Raw genomic sequence first — 22,310 nt, 5'->3', positions numbered from 1 at the left:
CATGTGGCGACGAGAGAGTTGGTTTTAAATTAGTCTGATTAAGAGGCAGGTGCGATTGGCTAAAAATGGTTTTGATTTCCTCTCAGGGGTGATGTAAGGCATGTAGGGCCCGCTTGAACGCGAGTAACCCCGGCTGTTTTACCGAAAATAACCCGGGCACTGCAGCATCAGCACCAGGCAGCTGCGCAGGTGCGGCCTTTAAAGAGACAGAGGGGCCGAAATTTCACCAAAAACCTTCCTCGGTGTTTACTTCCGAGTATCCAGAGCAGTGAGAGGACAGCAGTGGAGCCCGGTTGATGAGCACTGTGTGACATAAGCCTCCACAGCACTGTTATAATTTAATTTGATTATTCCCATTTCCCTTATTAACCCAGATACAACAATCCAAAGTAGCTCCAGAGGAGAAATTTAAATGCGTAAAATGTTTAAGCTGGCACCTGACAGGCTAAATGGATGAAACCGGCTGTAACAATCAATCTGATCTGAATTAATTCAATTAACTGTGAAGCTATTCCAACTTTTAGGGTCGGTGTCCCGGCTTTCAATCACCACAAAAGCCCTAAAATCTCCTCACACTCACTTGGAAATGTTTCTATTATTAATCAGTATAGCCCAGCATGTTGTGCTTTGGTCTGGGATGTTTCTGGAGGGGGTGGGTTTCTACGAGGCTTGATGCATCCCTTTAACATGAGATCAGCATGAGAACAATCAGAACCAAAACAGCCTCTCCTCCAGCAGCATCTTGCCAGCAACGCCCTGCATCCCAGACCGGCGTGCGCACCACACAGACGCACTAACCGGCGAGAGGAGGACGGAGACTGCTATCGAGCTGATGCTGCTGAAGCATCTGCAGCGCTGTTTGGCTGTCTTTTTCCTCAGTGTGTGTGTGCGTGCGTGTGTGTGTGTTTGCTTCCAGATGTCAGGGGAGACTGAAGATTGCCATCAACGCCGCTGCTGAGGATGTATATGAGCAGGCTGCTTCGACGGACGGATGGAATAATCTTTGCGAGGGAAAACATGACAGGCACCCCCCCGGCGGTTCTCCGGGACGCAGTGATAGTTTGAGGGCCGGACATGATTTTAATCTCAGGGGTTGCTGTAGTGGATGCGGGATGATGCGCGCCGCACCCCGAGAGATATTGATAAGGAGAACACAGCTCGGTCCTTCAGTGTCCCACAAAAGATCTTTCCTGGACTGTGGCGCACAGTGAGCATCTTCATTGTTTCTCTTTTTTGTTCTTTCTTTCGTTTGTTTTTGGGGACTGATGTGGAAGGATTGGGCTGTTTTGACTAAAGGGATCCGCTGAGCACTGTTGCTCTCACCGGGAGAGGGGAAAGAGAACCAGGGCTGAGCTGCTCACCTGGTCATTTCAACACACTGATAATAAGTATGTCCCATGTTTGCTTGTGTGTGCCTGTGCATGTGCAAACGCAACACACTGTAGGACATCTAGTGCAAACGATGTCCTCAGAACCTACATGACTCATCCACTTAAAGAAGTCTCCCTTTTTTTTTGCTCTGTTAAAATTGTGTTTTCATTCCCATCAGTTTGCTGGTAACAGGTGCTTTTTTTTTTAGGAAGAGCCGGGAGCATCCCCTCATCACTCAGCAGTCATTGCAGAGCGCAGACCCACCACACCACTGCAAAGCTATACGGACACGTTTAATAACCATATTTCATCCCCTTACAGGAGAGTTTTACTATGGCTGTGTGTGTGTGCTCACGTGTCCTGCCTTTGGGGCTGCACATGACAGAACATGGAGGCCTTCCTCCAGAGTGAGAGGCCATTAAAGTCTGTCAGTGTTTTACATGACTCATATGCAGGCTGGTAATGGAAATACACTAATGGCAGGATGATCAATAGAAGCCATGGTCAGTTTTCATCAGTGGTCCTCTTCACGTGTAGATATTTTATTACACATACAGCAGGTCATGGATAGTAGACAGGAGAGTACCACAGGACTGCAGCAGGCGGTAGCTCATGTGTGCATTTGGGATTTGAAAAGTTGCACACATGTGACTTTAAATCCGTATTTTCTGTGCTCCGTAATGTTTCCTGCAGTGTTGGCTGTATCATATTTATCAGGATTTACTACAGTAGCCTTGTTTCTGATGCGAGTGGTGTCACAAAATGATCTCTTTATGGAGATAAATGTGCCTCAGCTAATCGCAGCTCGGAGATGGCTGGCTGGATGATATGACATTGTTTATACAGTTTGAGTGTATGTGTTACCACGTACTGTGTATTTGTATTCACCCAGGAATGTTAAAAGCAGTCTTAAAGGTGTTGTTTACAAGGTGTGGATTACCCGGCCTGAATTATTGGACACGATATTAGTGGTACTTCTCAAAAAATTTGGACAGAATCATGTTGTTTTGTGTTGTATGTTGGTTTACTGGACATAAATTAGACTATACCAATTTAAAGAATAGTGATGGCATTTTTTAATACTTGTTAATTTGTTGATACAAAAATGCCTTGAACCCAGCTCATATAGCTTGATGTGTTTGGAGTTTAGTTTCTCTAAGATTAGTCGGTAAAAATTTAATGAACGCTTACAGAAAACATTGGTTTAGGTTCTGTTTCTTTACTCTAAAGCAGTTTTTTTCCCTCTCAGACCCATATTTGCCTAAAAAATACCAGTGGAAGCATATTTACCTGTGCACTGTGGATATTTGGACACCATGTTGTTATGTAGGTTGGTTTATTTGACACAATTTGGACTATATGAATGAAAAGAATACTGATGTGTTTTCTAAAAAATTGTTTGTTTGTTGATGTAAAATAACTTGATGAGTTTGAATTTGAGCTCATTGAGATGGTCTTTTTTAGTTTAGTTTCTCTAGGATTGACGTGAGTCAGTGCAATTTAATGGATGTTAACATAAAATGTTGGTTTTAATTATGATTGTCTATTTCAAAAGCAGTTTTGTTTACACTCGAATTTACATTCACCTAAAAATCCCAGTGCGACCAAATTTACCAGTGTACTGCAGCTTGTAAAAGTTTACCTTAGGAAAAAAACTACCTCAGATCATTTATTTCTATAGAAAAGGATTTATCAAAGTTTCCACATTAGTCTGAAGGAGTCATGTTGCTGCCAGTAAACCACAATGTTAACGAGCAAGAACATTTTGAGGTGAAGGTCCCACTTTGAAGCTTAGTTATTCATAAATGTAAAGTACTTTCTATGTGATGTATTTTTTTCTAATTCTATAATGTTTTTATACATTATAGGCCCTCATACTATGCATTTACTGTATAATATGCTGAAATCTGCCTTGAACTTGACTATAGGTTCAATATGTAGAGAGCAGAAGAGGAATAATTCATCTCCAATGAAACAAACATCCCTTTAGTTGTCCTTGCAGCATGTAAACATAGAGATCCATAAACCTTCAACTGAAAAATATGAGACTGTTTCTGTACAGCTGACATGAATTTAAAAAAGGCCACTTAAGTACCTTCTTAAAATGCATTTGAATCAATTAAAGAGTGGCTTTTAGCTGATTAATTCAATATTATTTACATAATTCTGAAGATGCCACGAGCACTGACGCACTGTCACCACGCCGATATCAGTGACACAACGTGTTGTTTCAGTCTCAAATTATCGGACAGCTTATGGATCTTCAGCCACTACATGGTTTTTAAACTTCAGACAGGCTACCTAGTCCAGGAGGAAATCTCTGTGAATCAGCAGTACTGTAAGTGTGCTGCAATACTGAAACCAGATCCCAACTCCTCACCCTCACAATCTCATTCCCTTCAAGCAGCCAGTCCATAGAATAAAGTGTAATCAGATCATGTCCAGCACCTACTTTTTAGATGATGTCTGCAGACGAGCTAAAATCATTCCTGGGACACACCTTTGTGTCCACACGTCTCCTGAGGTGGTGGTTAATGGAGGCCTATTAGTCAGTAGAAAATAATTTGAATTAATTGGAACCAATCAGCTGGCCAGAGGTCAATTAGATTTCATCATCTGGTTTATTGCGGTGTCAGTCATATTAGTTTTAACTAAATGTGAGACGAAATACCACTTCATATAAAAACTGACACACTAACTTGATATTTTTCCGCTTTTTCTCACAGTTTGTGGTTTTAATGTAGCCTAAATAGCTATTTCCATATGCATCTGTGATGTATTTTTTTTTTACCAAACTTTAATGAGGATTATAATGTGATGAAATAAATTGTTCTTCACATATTATAATGTGTAAACCCTCTTATTATGAAGCAGGGCCTGATGTCTGTCCTCTTCTTGCAGCCTTTCAGCATGGCCGAGAGGACGATGGAGCAGGGCTCGGTCAGCATCCCCATGGAGGAGACCAAGCTTCACGGCGGTGCTCCCCAGGAGGCGCCGCTTCTCACCCACCTGAAGAAAGTGGAGAACCACATAACCGAGGCCCAGCGCTTCTCCCACCTCCCACGCCGCTCTGCCGTGGACCTGGAGTTCAATGAGCTCTCATACACCATCCGAGAGGGTCCCTGGTGGAGGAGGAGAGGTACTGCAGGCTCAGTTCACATAGTAACCATGACAGATGAGGAGGCAAACACCACCCATGGCAATCAATATCTGGAGTGCAGAAATTTCAAGGGAGGCTTTTAAAAGCTTTCATGGCATTTAAGGAAAAAAAACTTGCTTTTTTGTGTGTTTTTCCGCCTTCGTCTGCGTTGTTCTCGCACAGGTAGCCCGGCCCTGTTGTTGTACACACACTTACAGACTTCCACCATGTTGTAGCAGCCAGTGTGCCTTCAAGCTTTGCTGCGCTCAGCAGAGTTTAGACATAGTAAATAATTTACAGTCTCAGGTTGGCACAGTGCTCGGCTCTCTTCTCCCCGTGTTGTGTGGCGATAGGCGGTGGCAGTGTGTCAAGCCCCTGATTGATCTGCTCATGAAAAATGAACAGCATTTAAACTCACCAACCTTAATAATGATGAGCCTCCAGCCTTCGGTCATCCCTGCTTGTCAAACAAACCACCCTGTGCAAACTGGTACATCCAGCTGCTCTTGTAACATGCTGTATATTCAGCAGGGTGGGGACATCACAGGAATCCTTTTATTTACGTTCTCCACATGGTATCCGAGGAAAGGCCCCGCATGATGCATTGCAGTCTGTGTTATTTTCAGCCTTGTGTAATATTGATGTGCATTATGAAAGCCTGGCAGAGGAGCGCACTTTGTTCCATTGTGAAACCTGAATGTATGGAGAGCATTAATGAGGGGGATCATGGCTAGAAGGAGGAACAGCAAGGGTCTCTTGAGCTGAGATCAATACATGAGCTTTTGTATGGCATCGATGCACATAATTTTCTCCACTGGTCTCATCAAAATCAACCTGTGGTTTGTGCTTTTGTTTGTGTTGTCTCTTCGGGATGCTTGCCTCAGCTCACCAGGCTGATCATGTGTGAACTGGAAGTGTCTTTCTTTCTCTCAGCTTTTACAAATTAAGCAGCGGCTTTTATAAAAGAGGCTTTCTTGCCATTTAGCTCTCCGTCCAATTTCACTAAACCCATCTCATACAAAGCCTTATAATGCCTTTCTGCCTCTCCAATTATCTCCTATAAAATAACAAGCTACTACCATCTTTAGAATCAGCGAGTTCTTTGTATTTGACATGCGCTGCAGTTCATTCGGAGAGGGTTGTCAGTGTTTGCGTCCCATTTAAAAAGCTCAGAGCTGATTCTCTGACTGCCTGATCAAAGCTAGTGCAATCACACTGGGCTGTGAACATTGTTGTTTTGCAGTTTTCTCCTTCGAAAAGCAGCCTTTTAAGCCTTTTCTGCAAACTTACATGCATTTGGTAGAGAGGAGAGAGGAGATAAAGGATGAACCTCGAGCCCATGATGTCATTTAATGTGTTTTAGTCTTTGAGTCACCGACACACTGCTCATGAGTCATCTCTTAGGATGTCTGTGACGAATGTGAAGTGATTAGATAAAGATATTGTAAATGCAGCAAATGTAAGGTTCCTTCTTTTACTGTAAAAGGGTTCCGGGAGGTTATCCGCCGTGCGTCTGCTGCTGTCGTTGTTGTGGGCTCTCCTTGGTGAGGCCAGACATTTATCGCTGCTGGGATGAAGCTGCTGTGACCTGCTTTCGTGTTGAGGGTATTCTCCTCCCCAGGGAGATAACTGGTGAAACACTAGACCAGCCTTGAAAGGGAAGGGCGAGGGGGGAGGAAAGGAAGAGCAAGAAGTGTTTACATGCTTCTGGGTGATTTACTGTGAGTTGCTTCTTTGCACCTGCCCTCATAATCTGGGTTTGTTGGGAAGAAAAGGAAAGTTGACTTGAAATCACTGTTTATTTAGCATTTCTGTCCCTTCTAGATGCTGTTTCTTTTAAAATTCATCATTATGCCCATCAAATTTATGACTGTGATGGAGATAATCTGGTAATTCAGTACATGCAGGTCACAATATGTATGAACTATATGTTCAGCAAAGGATAAAGTAGATGCTACTGTGTTGCACTGTGTGTTTGTTTGTCATATGAAGGATGCTAGTGAGGAGTCTGATGCCGTTATCTGCTAAATCTTGTGATGTGAGGAGGATGGGCCACAGAAAAATGATCAAGGACAGATCTTATTTTTTCATTTTGACTTTGTCATTCGCTCCTTTTCTATTCTTCCAGCAATTTAATTTATTATTATCTTCAACAGTTTAACAGACATGCTTCCTGAATTAAATCTGCTTACATAATAATCTCAAGACATCAAACTTAAAAATGAAAAAAAATATTATGGGAATGTAGAACGCTGTGTTGCACCCCTCGTCTACTTTCGCAGCTCAAGGTGTCAGGTGTCTGACTGAACTGTGGTATTGTGGAAGGTGTAGATAGCAGATTTTGACAATGAAGAGGAATGCATGAAATAAAAAAAAGAAGATACTTCTGATTCAGTTGCATCTGTCTTTTAGACTGAGTCCAACAATGTTATAGAAGTACAATGATGAATTAATGGAATACTCTTTTTAAATGTGAATTTTCTTCTTATTTGTTTAGAATTTATTATATGCAGGCTGTTTTTCTGACATTTAATCATCCAGAAAGGCTACCACTGCCTGGCGGTGTGCAGTGTGTGTGTAGACCAGAATGAAATTAGATAAGACACAAAAATTGACTAAGTGTGAGGAAAACAATTATTAAAAAATTAATTATATTCAGTCTGTGAGAGCTGACTTGGCATTGATGTCATGCACTTCAGCTGTAGACATGTGATGATCTCACCTCATAATAATTTGTCAATTAATTACTCTGAGATCATCTATAAGGTCAGATTGGAATCACTGAGCAAATACTGTCACTCGCTGTTAATTTTTCTGTATCCTTGTGGAGTGGACAGTGAGGTGAGCTGGTTTCACTCTGCGGCTCTCATGAGACCACAGGATGTGAGCGCAGACCCACACAGATGAGCCTTTATTATGCAGGACCTACAGCACCCGGTTAGATCATCAGTATGCACCACATGCCAGGGCATGGCTGCTTCACTGACAGCAGGCAGCTCTGCTGTCTGAGTGCAGCCTGTCTGATGTAATAACTCTGTGAGGGAAGAGGGGGCGCTGCCATCAGGCTGCTTTACTCTTAGAGGCCTTCAGGGGGCTGGCAGCTCCACTGAGACCCTAATTACACAGCTCAAGACAGGACGCAGGGTTGTGTGGCCACTAAGGCGAGAGAGACACTGGTGACAACAAGACGAGTTACTTACCCCCCTTTTTAGCTTTCCATTTCTAGAGGCTTTCACAATCTATGCCAGCTCCAACACTGGTTGTTTTACTGTTCCCAGTGTGCGTCAAGAACTACGAAGGTTGGGAAATGCATCACAAAAACATGAGCTGTCTTCATTTGCAGGCCACACCACAGCAACAATTTCTAAAACTGCTGCAGGGAAGTAATACCTGTGGTTCTTCAGCTTGTGCCAGCGAGGGCATCAGGATCTTAAATCTTTCTGTAGTGTTGTTTCTCCTTTATTTCTTCTTTTCTTTTCCTCACTGCTCTGGAGTGCACCTGATGCCCAGCTCTCCTAAAATGCAGTAAAATCTTCTTGTTGTTATGTTTTGCAGGCTTCACTGCCAGCTTCACCTTGAATTTGTTCTTTTCCCCAGATACACTGATAACAGCTTGTGCATCTTTGTCTAACTCCCCATCACTGGCATTTCTAGAATTCTGTAATCTGTCCTCTGCTTCCTGCTGATTAGAACACTGTGGATGGTACATTTGCTTGACCACTTATGCTGGACAGTGTTGTTGCCTCTGCCTGAGGGTTCATTCAGATTTAGTACCCTGTGACTTCTCCTGATGGAGTGAAATGAGCCTCGCTGTCTGCATAACCATCTGTTGAAACGTTTAGGAATCACTGAACCGAGTTTCTCAGAGCAACGCTGCTCAGTAAATTCCAACAGCGGAGACAGGATACGAGAGTGTACCAGAACTGCTGCTCCATCTGATTCACTTTTACACTGTCAGGAGGTTATAAAGCTGTTTAAAAAAGTGAGCACGCTCATAATGGACCGAGTGGATGGGCCATGACTTTATAATTACCACAGAGTAAAGACATCTGAATACAGAATGTAAAATAATTTTAATCTTTGTAACACCGCACGCCAGTTCTGTCTGTTACTTTGCATTGGCTTTTTCTACAATACATTTTCCACATGAGTACTGAACATCTTTGGCAGAGGACACTGTAGAATATAAATGGATGAAAAATGTAATTTCCTCCCTCAATAGCTGACCTGTTCTCCCCTTGTGTTGCCTCAGGATAGTGAAACATGCATTCAGTTACATTTTTACAGCTTGCTTTAAGCCCTTTGTTTGTGAGAAAAACACCAATCAAATGAACTTGGAACTCATCTGTAGCTCTTCTGGCAAATTTTGCAGATAAGCTCACTTTTCTACTCTTGGTATTTGACTTTTGTGCTATTATTTTTCCATCTTTGCTCAGTTTTCTTTTTCTTCTACCATTTATTTCCTCTCTTTGTATGCTTTTCATTCCTTGCAACGCATAAAATAAAAGATTCCTTCATGTTATTGTTACAGACGTACATACATTTGCAGTAAAAGAATTTCATCTTGGTGTCAAAATTCTGAAAAAAACCCCACAAATTCCAACATACAACTCTGTTGAAATGTCTGTTTATTTCCATTTTATGTATCTTGAATTGATAAGACAATTTTTCAACATTTATTCTTCGATGGAGGTTTTTACATGTGGTATGTAACTAACTAATACTGCCTTGGCATAGGACATTGCTTGAGATCACAGCATGGTGACTACATTTAGAGAAATGCAACTGTATTAGAGCCAAAATGGTACATTTTTAAATGAAGTCATCATCAGGATCAGGAGTTGGTTAAAAGAAGAGCGATACTGATAACTGGATCCAATAATCAGCCATTCTGATTACTGATCAACCTCTAGTTAAATCTAGATGTTCAAAATATTTCTTAAACACTGAGAGTCACAATGTCACCTCAGGGGTAGAAATGAACGTTCTGTTTAGGCTTTGTAGCATGAATGTAAACTTTTGAGTCAGTGGATGGCTGATAAGAGCATTTTTAGACTATACCTGAGCTTTTTTTTTCTCGTCAGGTTACAAAGCTCTCCTCAAGTGTCTGTCGGGAAGATTCAACAGCAGAGAGCTGATTGGCATCATGGGGCCTTCTGGAGCTGGAAAATCCACTTTGATGAATATTCTGGCGGGTTACAGGTGAGAGCTGGACGTGTGCAAAGTCAGTGAGGATGCCTGAACAGAATATATTCTCCCATATCTTCTTATAAGATCTTGTTCTACTTAATTTACTGATGTACGCATGAGCAGGCCTCATCCGGCTTCTAAAATGTCCATCTGTGTGGGAACAGGGAGACGGGCATGAAGGGCACCATCCTGGTGAACGGCCGGCCGAGGGACCTGAGGACGTTCAGGAAGATGTCCTGCTACATCATGCAGGATGACATGCTGCTGCCGCACCTCACTGCGAGGGAAGCCATGATGGTGAGGTCACCGTGGGGGGAAAAAAGACAAACTACCGACACCTCATTGAATCCTAACGTTTAATACTGAGTGCTGAGTTCTGTTTGTCTTTCAGGTTTCTGCGAATCTGAAACTGAACGAGAGCATGCAGGTCAAAAAAGAACTTGTGAGTATGAATATATTGATTGTATCACAATTACACAGACACAGTTAGTCGTCAGCTTGACAGATAATAGATAAAAGAAATTTGTCTCACTTCAGAGATTTATCAGTGCCGTTATTACGGATATTTCTGGTCGTAGTAGAGCGTTGTGGGTAAAATTGCAAATTAATGAACAGGATTATTTTACGACAATATTAAATTACAAGATCCTTACATCAGTGTAATGAAATACCTTAATTCTTCAGGAATTTAATTCACTACATTAGCTCTGAACATTTTCATCATACCCAGAATCATCCTCAGTTCCTTTTCTTGACTTCTCTCCTTCCTGTGCTTGCATCTGCAGAGATGCAAGCAGAGGAGGCAGGAAAAAGACACTAAAATCGAGGCAACAAGCATTTAATAAAATTAGACATCCTTGCCCAAGAGCGATTGTTTTAAAGCAACATCAATTTTATATGACATTTGGCACAGCTGCATTGTCTGTCTGTTGTTTTGTGAGAAGCTACCGCTGTATTTTATGATTTCTGTGAGACGATCAGAGCAGTGTTCAAGATACCTTGCAGTGTATGTTTACTTATAATTCAGTTCGCTAATGTGAATGTGACAAGAATGTATGCATGTCACAGGTGTGAAAAAAGACTTCTGAAAAGGATACATCAAGGATACACCTGTGTGTCTTTACTCATAGCTGGATAGATGGATTTTAGGAACTGAGACATCGTTCAAGATGAAGTGCTAAGATTGATTTCTGGGTCACGGGCAGGATGATGGAGGACAGAGGAGACCTCGCAGGCTCAAAATAGAGAAATAAGGCGAGCCTAAGATGGAGGAAGCCAACCACAAAAGTCACGTGATATAAAAGAAGTCACGTGATATAAATGGCTATAGGTGTTTTTCGGCTAACCTGAGCTACGTATTCACAAAGAAACCGAAGAAAAAGCAGATTAATGAACACTGTCTTGTCTGCATCCTGATTCTTCTACATCACATCCCAACATTCATCCAGATTAGGGTTTAAGGTTACCACTGTAGAAGATATTCTCTGCATTGCCCATCCATATTTTTTGTGTTCCAACACTTCTGTTTGTTTGTGTTCCAGGTGGATGAGATCCTGACAGCTCTGGGCCTCCAAGAATGTGCTCAGACACGCACCATCTCCCTGTCTGGAGGCCAGTGTAAAAGACTGGCCATCGCCTTGGAGCTGGTCAACAATCCACCTGTCATGTTCTTCGATGAGCCCACCAGGTTTGACATCACACATCTAGTCTGAATCTGTGTCATTTTACCTTAGATCTGGACTAAACGCTGCATCTGTTCATCTGTTTTTCCATCCTAGCGGGCTGGACAGTGCGTCCTGCTTCCAGGTTGTTTCCCTCATGAAGTCTCTGGCTCAGGGAGGACGGACAATCATCTGCACCATTCATCAGCCCAGTGCCAAGCTCTTTGAGATGTTTGATAAGGTAACTTAAGTGCTTTTACTGTTGGACACCATTAGCAGCTGCTCAGATCAGGACGCTGCAGGTTAGCAGGATTCACTTTGTGCAGCTGAAGCAGAGCAGCAGCAGCAGCAGTCGATATCCAGCCCTGTTGTTTTGTCAGTTTTTTATGTATTACTCAGGGACTCTGTGTGTTGGAAGCTATGTTGATTACTCTCTACCTGTGTTCTTCATCCTCCAGCTGTACATCCTCAGTCAGGGTCAGTGCATATACAAGGGCACAGTCCCTTACCTCATCCCTTATCTGAAGAACCTGGGCCTCCACTGCCCGACGTATCACAATCCTGCTGATTTCAGTGAGTTGCTCAGCTCTTTCAGTGCAAGTGTATGCATGCGTGGGCCTTTTTTTCCCCCGGTGTATTTGTTCGTACTAGCTTGTCCTCTGTGTTTCCAGTCATTGAGGTGGCGTCAGGGGAATATGGAGACCTGAACCCAGTGCTGTTTGAGGCGGTGCAGGGTGGTCTGTGCTCAGAGGAGGGCAAGAAGAACTCCAGAGATAAAAGTGACTCCTCCTGTCCCTCTCAGTGTCACAGTGTAAGTCATGCACAACACTGTGTCTCATATTATGCATATATATATATATATATATATATATATATATATATATATATATATAGTACATACACTGAAGTAAGCAACAAAACACACCTTGAAAATGCCTGTACTGATCTCAAAGAGTTGTTCAGTCACAAAAAATGCATAAGATTTTAACTGTATTCAATAAACAAAAAGCAATCTACCTATTTACATGAAATATGCAGGAAGATATTTCAAAACTACACAGTGTGAACAAATACTAATCTCGGAGTCTTGGAGCCGCTTTTGAACCTAAAGTCCCCCTACTACATATGTAAACTGTAAAACAACAACTTATAATAGCCAGTGAAAATAATCAGAACCACTACACTGAAACAAAATGCTGCTTTCCTGTCCGCATTACTGCTTATTACATTTCAGTGATCAGTTTCCTCAGTATCTATATCATCTTATTCTACACCCTGCCTTTCTAAACCTCATGAATTGCTTTTGATAAGCGCATCAGCTTAATGCTTAAACTGTAAATGTAAACCACCTCATTATTCCCATACTGTGCATAGCCCAGTTTTTCCTACTGCTCCTTCAAATATTGCCAGGTTATTGATTTTTCTCTGTTATTCTCGGTTATACACTTATTCACTTTGGGGTGGAGAGTAAGAGAAGACCGATAACGCTCTCAGATCACTTCTTTAAATACAAGGCAACAGCCAGTTGGCAGTTAGCTTAGCACAATTACTGGGGACAGCTAGTTGAACAGCATTGTGGCTTTTACACTGTAGTTTTTGTGTGGATTCAACAAAAAAGATAGAACAGTTAATTGCAGCCTAATGTTTAACAGAAAGCGTGGCATCAGTCGGCCGTTCTTCAGGTGGTGGAGCAGGTTGTCTGTTAACAGCAGGGCTGGTGGTTGGAAGCCCGGCACCGTCAATGTTGAAGCATCCTTGGCCAAGACTCTGAACCCTGTGTTACTGCCATTAATGTGTGCGAGTGTGTGTGAATGGGTGAATGAGAAACGCATTATAAAGCACTTTATAGAACTCGGCATAGGTGAAAAGGTGCTACATACATGCAGACTATTTACCATTCATTCAGCTTTTAATCTAACTCAGTCAGTATGAGTCACTGACGTTCTGAATCGCAATACACCTTGAGCTAAGGCTGTTTTTGTGACACGTTATTTTACCAAAATTACAAAGGGTCAAGTGTGAAAATAATGTCCCATCAGCCTGTAATTCCAGGTCCGACTCAGGGTCAAGCACATTTCTTGCATGACATAAAATACAGTCAAAAGCTGCCTGAGAAAGCTTTTTAATTTCATACTGAATTGATAACATTTGCATTCATCTCCTGCTGCTGAATCCAATTAAAGAGTTAGTTTGGAGCATGACAGCGAGACAATGTTTTGTGTCTATGTGGAATATATATCTGACTCTTGGCTGTCACTGTCTGTTTTCACACAGGACACAGGAACCCTTGAGAAGCATAGCTTTGCCACCAGTACCTTCACACAGTTCTGCATCCTCTTCAAAAGAACTTTCATTACGATATGCAGGGACATGGTAAAGTAATCATTCCTGCATGATTTTGTTGAACATGTTTTAAACTGATAATTAAAAAAAAAAATCTTCAATTGATTCTTTATATGAATTATGCCAATTTTGTTTTTCAAGGTGCTGACCCACCTCAGGGTGATGTCACATCTGTCTATCGGAGTGCTGATCGGCCTGCTGTATCTCAAAATTGGAAACGATGCCAGCAAAGTGTTCAACAACACCGGCTTCCTCTTCTTCTCCATGCTGTTCCTCATGTTTGCTGCTCTGATGCCCACAGTACTAACGTGTAAGATGCCAAGTCTAGCGAGAGACTGGAAACATTGATTCAGTGTGTTGTTTTTTCCGACTGAAGTGGAAAGTCTTTTAACACTGCTGCTGTTGTTCCACAGTTCCTCTGGAGATGTCTGTGTTTGTGAGGGAACATCTCAACTACTGGTACAGTCTGAAGGCCTATTACTTGGCCAAAACCATGGCAGACATACCATTCCAGGTGATGTTTCTATTATTTAGTCACTCAGTGTTTTGGTGTGCATAAAGTACAGTTTCAATTAATGACACTAAATAATCTCCTTTGCAGGTGATTTGTCCAATCATGTACTGTAGTATAGTGTACTGGATGACTGAACAGCCTCCAGAGGCAGGTCGCTATCTGCTCTTTATGGCCTTGTCCACGTCCACGGCCCTGGTAGCTCAGTCTCTAGGTCTGCTTATAGGAGCTGCATCCACATCTCTGCAGGTAGGCCAACTTATCTTAACAGCTTTCTGCAGCAGCTGTTTTTAGCCAACAGTATTTCCAGCTGATGGCATGCTAAAGTTTTATGCAGAATTATAACTCATGTCAACATTAATGGCTCAAACTGAGCAGAGCATTTCAACCAGTATGAGCATGAATTACTTTATTTATCTGATGAAAATGTCGGACACTGAATATATTTTGGAACAACAAAAAGCAAAAGACATTTTATGCTTTCATTCAATGTGTTATCGATGTATATTATGGTGTGAACATTGTTTATTTTCCTTTTCTCTTTGGCACAACTGTGTGTAATTTTTTGGTGTTTAATGAAGAGAGTTACATACTTGAATACCCACATAAAGCACTTGGTTTTAATAGAAGGAGTAGTGGAGGATAGATTTTTTTAAATACATCAGCAGAACTTACATTTCTATTTTCATATAGTCATAACTTATACGTTGCTAATAAATCTAGAACTGCAGGTTTGTGCTTGAAACTTCAGTTTAGTCTAAGTTTAAGTTAAAACCACACATCATAGAGTGCTGCAGAATGGTGTTAAAACCCTCCTCTACTATAAAATGTGTTTTGCTTTTTTGTTGTTTTACTGTGAAAAACGACAAACGATGTATATGCAGAGTTTGCACTGGAAGGCTTTTTTTTGCGTTTATTTGTGGACAGAGGACAGTTTCTCTAGCCTAGCCGCGCTAGACAACCCACGGCAACGAATTTAATTCCCTGCCAGGGTGGGTCTAGTTACCCTCCATAAGGCTTGAGGCTGGATTCTCCTAAAACTGGCCGGACCAATCACCATGAAGTGTAGAGTCAGAAGGCGGGCGTAACGAAGTGACGACAGAGGCGCGACGATTCTGACAGAAACAACCGGCGCACAATAAACAGTTATCTTTCGACTGGGCTTTGGCCACAGCCCTTAAAGATTTGAAGCTAAAATTCAACTTGAAAGATAAACAAAGGACGGCACTGAAGTGTTTCATTGAGAAGAAAGACGTATTTGGACTTATGCCGACGGGATATGGCAAATCCTTAATATACCAGTTGGCTCCGCGGCTCCGCTGGTTGGGAAGCTAATGGGACTTAGCCACAATCCGCCGGCGCTCTTGGAACTACATCAGCCTATTCGTTGCACTGATTGGTTGTATACCTACCCAATTGCTGCAGAGTGATTTGAAAGACAACCTTTTAGCCCGCCTCCCTCCCTGTCGAGCGGCCCTAGACCCTTGTGCCTTCAGAACATGGGTCTAGCGCGGCTAGGCTACAGTTTCTATGCACTTCCCAGGTTTTTCAGCATAGACTCCACCAGCTCCTGTAGCTGCTGTTCCTGCTCTGTCTCTGTGCTCATGATTACTTATGTCTTCATTTCTGGAAAATGAATTATGATAGTTGATGTAAAACGCATCGTTACAAGTGGAAATTCTGGACCTTATGTGTCTCCAGAGGGAACTGGAAGTTTAAAAATGAAAAAAAAAAGTCTGGGTGTGTATCGTGGTGTTGGGCAGTAATCTGGTACTAAGTAACATGTTTTATGAAATCTTCATTTTTTTCACTATAAAATAATGTCAGAGATTTCGTTTTTACTTTTAAATACCGCATTGTCAGTTGTGAAATCTGGTTAAGTGCTGTTAGTCTGATGTTTGCGTGTCAGCTGTTGTGCTGGACTGAGCTAGATGAAGATCTGATGTTACTTGGGATTTTTCTGTGTTCAGTGGACATACCAGTCCTGCGTCATGAGGTAGATAATTTGTAGAAAATGGGTAAAATGCATTTCTGGAATTCTAAAGTTGCTTCATTAAAACATTGTATCAACTAAGGAAGCATAAAATTGCTAACTTAAATCTAGTACTATGTCTATAATCAGGAATTCCCATTTTGTTTTAAGTTGAAAGATGCATAACATTTCTGTAAAGCCACGTGTTGTCTCAGACTGAGCTGTTGCTTGCTTATTAAACAACAATGTTTCATTTTCTATTCTTGCACTTGCTGAACACCAAAGTTGCCACATGTGGATAACGAGGATGGTGGATTTTGTAGATGTAGTTCAAAGGCAACTTTGAAAGAGGTGACAACCCTGTAATTAATGTAAAATAACAAATAATACAACGGCAAAATGATTGCAGTTTTCAAGTTACTCTTTACCTAACACTGGTGTGGATCTAGAAATTCCAGATTTAGGAAACCCAGTCTTCATTTCTGTTTGCTGCCAGTAGCTTTGATGTGTTATACACTGTTACCATAACACATGGTTTCCTCCAATGGAGTGCATAGTGTGTACCGTATTTCCAATAAAAAATGCACCGGGCAAAGCACCACATTTTATAAGATACAATAAACTTAACTGATCCTTCACCACAAAACAAACAGGTCCCAGCAGTTAGATACAGATGACGCATGGAAGAAGCATTATAGATGCTAAAATAGCTGTTGCATGACTCAGCAGTGGATGGGGATTATGCAAAATGTGTCTGAAATCTGAATTTGCTGGTCTCTACTGAGTGAACAATGAACGATCATTGGGAGCAGTGAATGAGTGAACAAGGGTCTGTTTTAACCCTTTTTATCCAAGTATAATTCTAAAATGCAGTACTCTTTTAAGTACCTGCTTATAAGATATTTAATTATGATTCTTTTATGCTTTTTTTAAATGGATGCTGCCAATTTATTACACAGGTAGCAACATTCGTGGGTCCTGTCACAGCCATACCTGTCCTCCTCTTCTCCGGCTTCTTTGTCAATTTTGACACCATTCCCAAATACCTGCAGTGGAGCTCTTACGTGTCCTATGTCAGGTATTGTCCCAATTCAAATGTCTGAGACCATTCACAACGTAACATATAACTTACAGTGGCTAATGATTCTTGAGTTCATGAGTTTTGTCTGCTTTCAGGTATGGCTTTGAGGGTGTCATACTCTCCATCTATGGGATGAACCGGTCTGAACTGGAGTGTCCGGACCCAGTGTGTAAATTTCAAAAGCCAGAGGAGGTCCTGCAGCTGCTGGATGTGGAGGATGCAAAGCTTTACGTGGACTTCATGGTGCTGGGGGTTTTCTTCCTGATCCTCAGACTGGCCACTTACCTGGTTCTGCGCTACAAAGTCAAATCGGAGCGTTAAAAGGCCACCACCGTTGGATCTGGATACTCGTGCATATCCCGGCAGTGTGAGATAGCAAGAAAACATATAGTGTCTCTTCCTCTGTCTCTACTTCACACACATGTAGAAAGACATACACAAACCCGGCACATACAATCAGAAGGCTGTGCTACACCATTACCCAAACTGTACAGTAAAAACAGACTGAAACAGTTTGTTGTTGAAGAAGTTCAGATTGTAAAGTGTTGTTCTGTCTACCAGGTAATAGTACTTCTTAAACCACTATTACCTTCCAAAAATAAAATATAGTAAAATACAAATATTGTGTAATTGCACCATAAATGAGCAAAATACCCAACAAAAGTAACAGAAAGCATGTTTCATTAAACTGAGAAATTTGGATTTGTATTCTTTGGCCACTCCAGGAGCATTTCATTTGACTCATGAGCTTATGAGGAGCCATAAGAACCATCTTGGTGCAGGAGTGTCCAGTAACTTGTAGCTTCTCAATCCAGTGCCTAAAAAGGTTCAGAATCCCGATAATCGATACCTAATTGGACAGCATCAAACACAAGCGGTTCCCTTTTATTGCCATCGGAGAAGGGGAACTTTCCATTCCAGATCGTGTGGATTATCTCTCTCTGCTGACGATCTTATCAGGTATCTTTACTAAGATGCTGAACATGCTGACTTGTCTTTATGGAATACAACCCAAACAAACCGACTGCCAGTGGATGACGTTCCTTGCTTTCCATCTCTAGTGTGGATCATTTTTGCAGGCCTTCTGCCCGACCACCGATGGCTGCAGAACATTTGGATGAAGCGCTTGTAAAAATGTGCAGTGTGTCTTATACAGCGGCTGATGTGGACTCACCCTGCGACCAGGCCTACAAGTCCTTACCCGTCCCTTATTACTATGTGTTTGTTTCTGCCATAACTGAGGGAACATTCAGTGAACTGGGAGCAAAATGTGAAAACGAGTAAGCATTTTCCAACCTGAGGCAGAGGGTGGTGAGAGAGTGGTGTTTTAGGTGAAGTGCAATAGCATTATACTACGGTGAAAAAAAAGTGGTGTTTGTCCAATCGGTGTCGCTCTTTTGACACAAATTCTTTAAAATGCTTGTTTCCACTCGTTGTATGACTCTTTAGCTGCCTCCTCCCTGAGCTACGAAAGGAAGTAACCTGGTTCTTTCCTTCCCTCTCTCTGCTTTGCTGATGTCTGACAGATGTGTGTCGTCCAAAACAATGCTAGATACTTGAAGTGCTGGCTGGGCAGTTTTTGTGCCTCTGAACTAGAATGATTTGAGTTTCCTCTGCTTTATTGTTTGCACATACACCTTATGTCTACATACATATGCTCTTTCTAACACACACATACACGCACACCTACACACACACAAACACACATTCACCTTGGCAATGTTTAGAAGAGCCTCTCCTAGTCACAAGGCAATGCAAATATTTTCCAATAGACTTGCTATGAAATATTTCTTACTCAAACTATGCTACTTAGTAATCCTTATTATAATGCATAAAATAATGTGAGTATATAATCAATGATTGTACAGTGAATATGTCATGCTGTAAACAAATGTACATTTGCACTTTTCAGTGTACGTTTCTTCTTTTTTTATTTATTTGTATTTAATTTTATTTTTATATATCTACGAGACGAGTGCTGCTTGAGAGTTTAACGGGAAAAACAGCAACTGAATGTTGCATGTTCACTTTAGGAATGAAAATTCAGAGTATAACATAATGACTTTAGTTCCTCATCCAAATGCATTGTGTGCATCCTGCCTTGTTTGAGGAGATGCAGGTCCTCTGCTCTCCGCTGAACGGAAGTGTGTATCTGGAATCAAGCGTGCGTCACTGATGTAGATTAAAAAAGGAGAGAAACAAGAGCGGGAAGGTAGCTGAGTGTGAAAGGTGACAGATGGAAGAAGGCAAGGATAAACAACAGTCAACCAAATGTGTCATCATGTAGCTGAAGGGAGCAGTTTGATCAATAATCTATGATCAACTTCACTGTCAGAGAGAAAACTGCAGCAGCTGAGGTTGGGATTCTGTCATTAATAGCAATAGTCAACACTGCAATGTTTTACTGTTATACCTCCCACTTCTGCTGCATCAATCAGTTTGTACACTGAAATAATTTGAGTCCTTTTGTTCCTATTATGTGCAATAACCATCCAAAGGTATTCCAACTCTATGAGACCAACGTCATGGAGGGAAATTGTGACACTGCAATCAGAACTTTTTAGTTGTGTTTTTGTTGCTCCTGTTCAGTAACATAAGCTAATGTAGTCTACTGGATTGTCGTAATGATTTCATTTGAGAGACGAAAGAGGGGAATAACGCCATCGGGCCAATGTTGCCATATTCGTCAAGATAATTGGTTCCCAAGTTAGTGCAGGAAAAATTGTAGTACGGGGGAAAACGTTGCATAAGTCAGTTTTTCTGCCGTCACAGAGGATGTGTTGTTTCAAGCTCCCCCGACTTCGATCAAAAGCCATGAGTTGTAAGCTGACCTGTGGGTATGACTGAATTTGAATAAAACTGCAGGAAAACAAACGGCTCCAGCCCACGAACAAAGCAGGGATAATTAGCAACACTGAAGTCATTAAGCAGTCTGGAGAAAGTCTTTGGCCTGAGGTCTAAAGGCCTGTGTTACCAAAGAAGAAAGCAAATCATCCTTCTCTTGCCGCAAAATGTGGAAAATGCCGGGTGAAATGCCCAATGTTCTAATTCATTTTCTGACCAAAGAAAGTGCTCTGAAAACTCAAAGTTTGTAGCCATTCAGGTCCCACTAGTTTTCCTCATTTCTGAGATTTGTTTGCCAGTGTCTCTTCCAGGTCTAAACATTGACAGTTATTGATGGTCACGATTTGGCTCCAGTGGAGATACTAAATAACTGAATCTTGATCAAATGTAACCATGGATATACATTACGAAGAAGCCTTGCAAGTAATACTCCAGGATGCAGCTGGTGAGCGCATGTTCAATTCAAAAAGGTTTTTTCAGTCTCTCTTGTTTTATTCATCATTTCACTGTCTCATCTGTCTCTCATAATAAGCCACCAGACTTAAGTGCACTCTATCATGCATGGTAAGTAACAATATCCAGGCTATCCCTGCAGAAAGATTTGATTTTCTGATTGAAAATTAATGATGGAATTAAGGCTGTATTACACAGATTGTTCTTTTTTCTTGTTTGTTTTATCTAATATAATTTGTTTATCATTTGCAGTTTGATTTACGACAACTAAAAAAAATGCAAGTTCTGTATACTGAACACTGTTTCAAGGATTATAATAAAGATAATTTATAACCTTTGCCCTGCTCATTGAGATGATTTGCTCAAACACTGCTTGTTGTCAGTTCACATTATTTAAGTTATATATGAGAACGTGGTTATTTATTGTTTGCTAACTCACTTTGTCCATGACAGTTTGTTGCATACTTTTCTGTGGACAAGAATTTTGAGGGTTAGTGCTTGAGGTTGTGTGAAATTTGAACATTTAGGGCACCTTTTTGTCCATTGTGTGTGTATATTTCTACAAAATTCACTATAAAATCATATTAAAGACATTTCAAAAACAACTAAAAGTGGCTGACATAAATGTTATTAGCTGAGCCAGTGTTTCATGTTGTGTATTAATAAAAGAAACCTCTTGAGAACCCAAATACCTCCAACTTAGAGCAGCTTTTTCAGTCATTGTCCACAAAATAAAGGCTTTATTAGAGAAGGTATTGTTTTTACAAAAGCTGAGTATAAATATCACGAAGAACCAGAAAATTGATGTCTACACTTTGTTGCTTAAAAGCACCATTGAGAACAGTAATTACAGGCAGACACAGTGTAGCATGAGAGGAACTGAAGTGCTTCCACAATTATATATATACTGACATCACAGACACTCATTCCACTTTGAAAACATCCAAAATCCAGCTGTTGAAAGACAAACAGATTCTGCAAACTTTGATTAATTTGTGCGCCACATTGCAACTTAATAGCCGCCTGATGTGATTCTTTTAAAAGTGTTCACTCACCACTCAGGTTGTTTGTGAGTGCTGCATAGTAATCAAATGGACTTTAATAAGGTAAAGCCTAATAAGGCTCTGCTGCAGCACCCTGAGACAGATCGATGTGCTCGCTGTCTAATCAGGCGGGAGTAAAGCCAGTAAAGGTGCTGCATGACTGCCACTTAGCTCACCTTACATTCAGCTAAGTGAGAACACGAGCCCAGCAAGGCCTGCACTCAGAACGTGATGCGTGTACTCATGAGTCATTTCAGGTAGTTTGCAAATTCTCTTCCATTAATGAGCTTCCCTGCTGGTTAAAAAAACAGAGGTGAAGGCCGGGTTATGACAACACAACTCTCTGCTGTCAGACTCTTATAATATCCAGCTGACTTTGCAATGTCCCCAGTGGAGCACCCTGAGTGCTCTCCATCACCGCACAGTGGAAGAGAAACTCTAAAACAACAGTTTGTTTAAGAGCTGGTCCTGCATGTGGATGAGGTCTGTACATTAAGGCGGAAAGACAGCTTCACTTTCAGGGGAGTAATCAGGTCTGAGTATCGGTGCCTTTGGCCCCAACGTAGCTCAGATATTACCCAGCAGAAAACTCTGTGTATTATGAATAATTGCCACTAGGGGACTTAGTTTTTCCTCTACAGCATCATGACCATAAAGCACTGCCCCAAAACTGAATCACTTTGCTCTGGAGGCTGCCTGTCA

At 41.4% G+C, this 22,310-nt stretch overlaps 1 protein-coding gene across 2 annotated transcripts; it reads left to right on the top strand.

The window, feature by feature from the left end:
- Positions 1 to 634: 634 nt before the first annotated feature.
- abcg4a (ATP-binding cassette, sub-family G (WHITE), member 4a) lies at positions 635 to 20,903 on the top strand. Of its 2 annotated transcripts, none has more exons than XM_022212267.2 (15): positions 635 to 1,207; positions 4,273 to 4,510; positions 9,595 to 9,712; positions 9,865 to 9,997; positions 10,092 to 10,142; positions 11,242 to 11,387; positions 11,479 to 11,602; positions 11,820 to 11,934; positions 12,033 to 12,172; positions 13,636 to 13,734; positions 13,846 to 14,014; positions 14,118 to 14,218; positions 14,306 to 14,464; positions 17,147 to 17,265; positions 17,364 to 20,903. In XM_022212267.2, the coding sequence occupies exons 1-15, from the start codon at positions 1,106 to 1,108 to the stop codon at positions 17,587 to 17,589; spliced, it is 2,040 nt and encodes a 679-aa protein (XP_022067959.1). In that variant the 5' UTR covers positions 635 to 1,105; the 3' UTR covers positions 17,590 to 20,903. The 2 variants fall into 2 exon arrangements, with proteins under 2 accessions (XP_022067959.1, XP_022067960.1); XM_022212268.2 differs by having other exon boundaries at positions 636 to 1,388.
- The last annotated feature ends 1,407 nt before the right edge of the window (positions 20,904 to 22,310 follow it).

The sequence above is a fragment of the Acanthochromis polyacanthus genome, chromosome 17, assembly GCF_021347895.1.
Source record: "Acanthochromis polyacanthus isolate Apoly-LR-REF ecotype Palm Island chromosome 17, KAUST_Apoly_ChrSc, whole genome shotgun sequence".
Lineage (NCBI taxonomy): Eukaryota > Metazoa > Chordata > Actinopteri > Pomacentridae > Acanthochromis > Acanthochromis polyacanthus.
This window is presented reverse-complemented; position numbering and strand designations above follow the sequence as displayed.